The sequence below is a fragment of the Saccopteryx leptura genome, chromosome 2 (genome assembly GCF_036850995.1).
Source record: "Saccopteryx leptura isolate mSacLep1 chromosome 2, mSacLep1_pri_phased_curated, whole genome shotgun sequence".
NCBI classification, from domain to species: Eukaryota; Metazoa; Chordata; class Mammalia; order Chiroptera; family Emballonuridae; genus Saccopteryx; species Saccopteryx leptura.
This window is the reverse complement of record NC_089504.1, coordinates 224,034,891-224,040,890: the sequence shown is the minus strand read 5'-3', so window position 1 is coordinate 224,040,890 and position 6,000 is coordinate 224,034,891. Positions and strand designations below refer to the sequence as shown.

The following is a 6,000-nucleotide window of genomic DNA, read 5'->3' as shown; positions in this document are numbered from 1 at the left end:
TAAAATAAAATAAAACTAAAAAAAAAAAAAAAGAAAGCATCGTATGCTCGAAAAAGGTTTTCAGTAGGAAATCATCAGTTAGGCCTCCTGACTCTTGTCCATTGTCTAAGATTTGAAGTCTTTTCCCCTTTATCCTGATTTTTAAAACATTAAGTGAGCTTTATTAAGGCATACTTTACATGTAACAACATACTACCATTTAAAGTATGTAGTTTGATAAGTTGGGGGCAAATGCATACTTGTTTGACTACTGCTGTGTTGTTAATTACACCATTCCTGTGCTGTTCAGTCATGATATGGGTCATTCCATCACCCGAAAGTCCTTGCATGCTCTTCCAAGTCCCTCACGCTCTAGTCAATCACTGTTCTGAGAAGGAAGTTTAAAAACAAAGTTTGTTTTTCCTGTTCTCATCCATTGTCCTGCAACAACACAATTAAGTCTTTTTCTCTTTTTCATTATTATTGTTCTAGCTGCCCAGAAATTTGTTGAATTAAAACACTGAGATGCTTATGCTCTACTCACTAGAAAGAGGGGACCATGCCTCATGATTTGTGTATTCTTTCTCAGTGACCTCTCACTCTTCTGCCTCTGAAATCCCTATATATCCATCCACCCATCTGTCTGTCCATCCGTCCATCCATCCACTCATCCATCCACCCATTCATCTATCCAACTATTGTTGAATGTCTACTATAAGCCACATGCTACCAGGAATCCTGCCTCCAGTTGACTTATGTTCTAACAAGGAAGATACACAACTTAACAATTACACTAAAAAGACAATGCATAATACAATGGAGAAGTGTGAGGCACAGTGGGAGATTCAGGAGGAGGAGTTGGTAATAATTCTTAAGGGGAGAGACATTAATGACAGAGCTTGTAGAACAAATATCAGTAAGTCAGTCAATTATCCCAGTCATATTTACTGAGCCCTGCTGGCTGGGCATGGTGGTAGCTGCTATTGATTCAAAGGTGAGTACTGTCATGAGCCTGCTCTTGTGGGCTACATATCCTTGTGGAGTTAGCCCAGGCTGGACCGGAGCAGTGGGGCGATGTTCTAGGCAGAAGACGACACGGGTAGTGGTGCATCGGGAAGAAAGACCTAGTGAGCTACAAACGCTGAAAATCACACACAGCCAGGATATGAATGTCAGCCAGAGGGGCTGACGGTCTTGAAGGAGGGAGCTGAGAGCAGCGGTTAGAGCAGCCACTCTGCTCTCCATGCTAGTTTGCTGTGCAGGATGGTTGGTCAATTCCCTAATCAGAATCTTGAAAGAAAAGGAAATGCTGAACGGAGGCACCACATCTCAATCACTTGCAAATCATTGCCTTCTTTCACAAACAAAGCCGTGATTAAAGTGACCTTTCACCACCAGCAGGGAGGAAGTACCCAAGGGGGGTGAGTATTGGAAAAAAATCCCCTAGTCTCCTACTTTAGAATCAGAAGACCAGAAAATTGGGGAAGAAGGAATCTTATTTATCAATATATGCAAAACTTCCTCCCAAACAATTTTAAGGTAAATTACTTCTGTGTAGCTCCTCTCTCAATTCTTGGCCCGGAGATGAGTGTTAGTTACTTGATAGGCGCTTAACACAGCAAAGCAAGTATCCCACGGGGTTCTCTGCATATGCCAAGGACGGCGCAACCTAGCCGCTGGTTTCTTTTTGGTCCTGATGGGTCCATAGAGTGTATGTTAACTGTCTGCAATTTAATATTTGACATCTATTTACCCTGTAGTGAGCTCTGTCTGTACATTTCACCTAAAGTAAAAGCTCTGTGAAAACCCAAATCTCCTGTGGCCAAGCATTCACACAGCATTCTGGAAATGTAAAATCCTAAATGCTTGCTGACTGCACATTAATGTTTACAACCCGGTATTAACAGGTGCATGAACATGAGGCGTTTCTCACTGCTGACCACCCTTCCCTTTGATGTGACACATGTTGCGAGGGGCTCATCTGTTCTTGGGTGGCCCTAAGTACTTATCATCCAATCAGAAACAAATTCTATCAAAATCTGTTAAAGGAACACTAGCCATCAAATGACGCAAAAGATGTGTTCTGCACGAACCCACCTGTTTTGCGTGTCAGTGTGCATTTAACTGAACCCTTCATAAGCCAGGCCAAGAAAACACTTTTGAGTCCTAGGTACATTCCTGATTTGGAGCCTTCGTGTTCATCGGCCCAGCAACCAGGAATGGCGAGCACCACTGGGTTGGGAATTTCAGCCGAGACTGCCATGCATACCTGCTACAGACATCGCCTGTAATGAGTGAAGATGCTGGCTGGCAGGCTGTGATTTCTACACTAGGGTCTGCTGGCTTCACTGGCAGTGGGACCAGCCACCTGTTTCCCCAGTTGTGAGAGGGGACCTGCTGGAGTCAGATTTAACTGACCACACATCACAGCCCTACTCCAGGATTATTTATGAAATAGGATCCCAGAACTGCGACTCTGCAAGCCAGCTCTGTTCATCACTGGGCTCGTAGCCATTCAAAGGGATAATAAATGACATTCATCCCACACCACACCCCCACCATAGTCATCAGTGAATCTGTCCAATAATCAGAATCGACTGACCTGATTGAAATGTGGATTTTCCAACATGTTTAAACCTTAAACATACATGGCTTTAAAATATGTAAATGATTTTGGGAAATGACAGGATGAGGCTACTCACTGAAAAAGAGAAGCGTGACTTTTCACGGAGAAATGTTTAATATTAATAATCTTGATCAAAATGAGTGTCATTTGCTGGACTTTAGCGAATAAATCATGGAGTGGGTATAGAAAGCCCCCCTCCCCCGCCATTTGTCAGAAGAGTTCCCAGCAAAAGGCTGCCTGAAATTCAGACAGAAGACTTGCAGACAGACTTGTGGAACACAACTGGACTATGCAATTTAGTACCTCCCATGGGCATTTTCTTTCTAACAGACAAGAGAACTTTTCAAACAGTCACAAACACTGTTGTCTCATGGAGGTGCTGGGAAAGAGTTTTCATCATGGCGCCACCTGCCTACACAGGAGAAACTGACTTCGATTTGAGACCCCGTCACTGTCCCTTTACTCAGCGAGACACTGTCAGTGTGGCTGACCCTCCGTGAACCGCAGCAAAGAAATGGGGCTCCCAAACTCAGCCTGGTGAAGGAATGAGTCCTGAGACAGGTGGAATTCAAAGGATTCACAGGCTGATCGTTAGAAATAAAAGGACAAACAGGTAACATTTCCATAAAGAGCATATGGTGTCAATTTATTACAGAATGCAGTTAAAAAAAATATTCTGAGGTTAGCCTCTCCAGTTTTAGAAGCATTTAACTAGGAACACCTGGACAGCTAAGCAACGATCTCTCCCACACCCGCCCACTCCCAAGTACTGTAAACAGGGTTTTGAGAACATTCATTTTCTTGATATGAACAACCCAACTTATTCGCTTCTTGAAGAGAACCATCTTCCAAATTCCCAAAGCATGCACTGTTACTTGGCATTAGGTATTTCAAAATGACAAATGTTGTTACGGTATTTTAAGGCCAAAATATAATACCTATTTACCAGACATACACATTACAACTAGAAAAAAATGAGACATGAGCCGAGTGTAATGATTCCATCAGGAATGAATGGGGAAGGCACTATGTCCCTTTCACATCACATCCACTCTCCCATTTCACATGCTTTGAATTCAAGTCCCGCCAAACATTGTAATGGTGTTTTCTACAACATATGATCCACAGGTAGGTTGATACATCTTAACCCTACTCTTCCACTGCCCTAGTTTTATACCCAAGAGCACAACAGGTACAAATATACGCCCTCAGCTTTATTTACAATGTATCATGATGTTTCAAGTGGGGTAAAAAAAAAAAAATCAGTTGTCTTTAAGGACAATTCCCAGAGCAGGGTTTCTGGCTACAACTCACTATAAACCACCAGGTGAAAGAAACAGATGAAATTGATGTCCAACCCATGACACCTAAGAGGAAATTCCTCACCCACTAAAAGTTGGCAGTGAAACTGTTCTCTGCATTTTATAAGCGGAACCTGACCTAGGAGTTTCAGACGGGCTCCTTCAGTAGTAGCACACGTTATGTGATGCACTGGACAGGATGCTGAGTGGAACTCCACAGGTGAGAGCTGTTGTCGGGGGCTGTGGATCTACAGGGGTGAAACTTTCCAAATACTTTCCTATCTTCCCAAAACATGCAAAACAACGGGGACGTGACTCTATATACGAATGAAGGTTAGTTCCGGAAATCAGTAATATACATGCACGAACATCAGGACATGAGGGAAGAAAACAGGACACTACAATTTCCACACTGTACTGTGGTTCTCACAACCTTTCTGCCTCAGAGACTTTATGGTCACATGGTACCTCTCCCCACCAGGGAGAGGGAAGGGTCGACCCTGGACGGCTGCTCAGGAACGGGCTTCAGACCCCTTGATCAGCCTGCCCTTGGCAAAAACAGAACCCACCAGAAAAGAACAAGTACAAAACACTATCATTATCAGGTTTTCTCAAGACACTCCCTAAATGTCCTTGTGCGATCACCCCAAACTCAGTGATTGACCCGGGACATTCCCGGGACCATGAACATTGATGTGCAAGTATTAGAACCAGGAGACAAAGCCTTGATCCTCTTCTGAGCAACGTGGACTGAAATTTCCACCACCAGGTCGCAGCTGCCACTTCCAAAGTTGTGACCGGCCACTTTCACAGTAAATGATTCCTCCCGTGAGTGTGACTTGGAGTTCTTCGTCCAGGTGCCCGTTCAACTTAAGTGGATGGGCGCATACTCCGGCCTTCTGGTCTGGATAATTTTGGGTTTGGGTCTCTTCATTCTTTCCATCTCATCTTCCTCCTCATTCTCCTGGTCACTCTCACACACGTGGACCACCACACTGGGAGTGGTGTCAGTTGCTGCGTGCAATTCGTACTTCTCCCCTAGAGAAAGAAATTAAGGACAGGGTAACTCAGGAAGGAGACAAAGAGGGCCGCCCAGCGACAGCGCATGGAAAAGCTTTCAGGGCTGCTCAGCCAAGCTTCTGTGAGCATTCAGTGGGGAACGAGGGGCAGTCTAGACGGAAGGAAGGAGCAGTGAGCAGGGCTCTTTCTCCCGCTGCTTCTGGGACTCTTCTCCACACGGAAGGTGCTTTTACCCATTAAAAAAGGTGGATGCCTGGCCCTGGCCGGTTGGCTCAGTGGTAGAGCATCGGCCTGGCGTGCAGAAGTCCAGGGTTCAATTCCCGGCCAGGGCACACAGGAGAAGCGCCCATTTGCTTCTCCACCCCCCTCCCTCCTTCCTCTCTGTCTCTCTCTTTCCCTCCCGCAGCCGAGGCTCCATTGGAGCAAAGATGGCCCGGATGCTGGGGATGGCTCCTTGGCCTCTGCCCCAGGCGCTAGAGTGGCGGCAGAGCGAAGCCCCAGATGGGCAGAGCATCACCCCCTGGTGGGCAGAGCGTCGCCCCCTGGTGGGCGTGCCGGGTGGATCCCGGTCGGGAGCATGCGGGAGTCTGACTGTCTCTCCCCGTTTCTAGCTTCAGAAAAATACAAAAAAAAAAAAAAAAAAAAAAAAAAGGTGGATGCCTTTTCTAAATTGCACAGGTGAGATTAGGATGTTGTAACTGTGCCTGAAAAGGTGAAAGAGCCTCTGCTCTCTTGAGGGAGAATTCTGTAAGGTGGAGGGTCAGAGAGATCACGTGAAACCTTGGCCGGGGTACTCTTTACAAATCCCACCAACCTACCAATTGGTCATAATCCAGGAAGGGCAGGAGCAGGACCATGTTTGCAAAATCTTTGCAATCTTGTAGGCTGCAGAGCACAGCCGAAATATGAAATCTATTATTCAATCTCGTTGTTAAGTAAACTAAGGGCAAATCAGTTTTATATCTATTGACTAAAGCTTCTCAGATAAGCCTTTTGCAAAGGTGTGGTTGGTTCTAGACGGAGCTTTCCTGAGCAGCACTTCCAGTGTTAGGAGCAGCCGACACCTCTCCCCAG

The 6,000-nt window shown here is 45.5% G+C and overlaps 1 protein-coding gene across 2 annotated transcripts in view; it reads right to left on the bottom strand.

Moving 5' to 3' along the window:
* Positions 1–3,219: 3,219 nt before the first annotated feature.
* RCAN1 (regulator of calcineurin 1) overlaps positions 3,220–6,000 on the bottom strand; it is a 94,634-nt gene continuing 91,853 nt past the window's right edge. For both annotated transcript variants that reach the window (XM_066370265.1, XM_066370266.1), the window contains exon 4: positions 3,220–4,944. In XM_066370265.1, the coding sequence (XP_066226362.1) occupies positions 4,772–4,944 (173 nt within the window). In that variant the 3' untranslated portion in view covers positions 3,220–4,771. The remainder of the gene's footprint in view (positions 4,945–6,000) is intronic.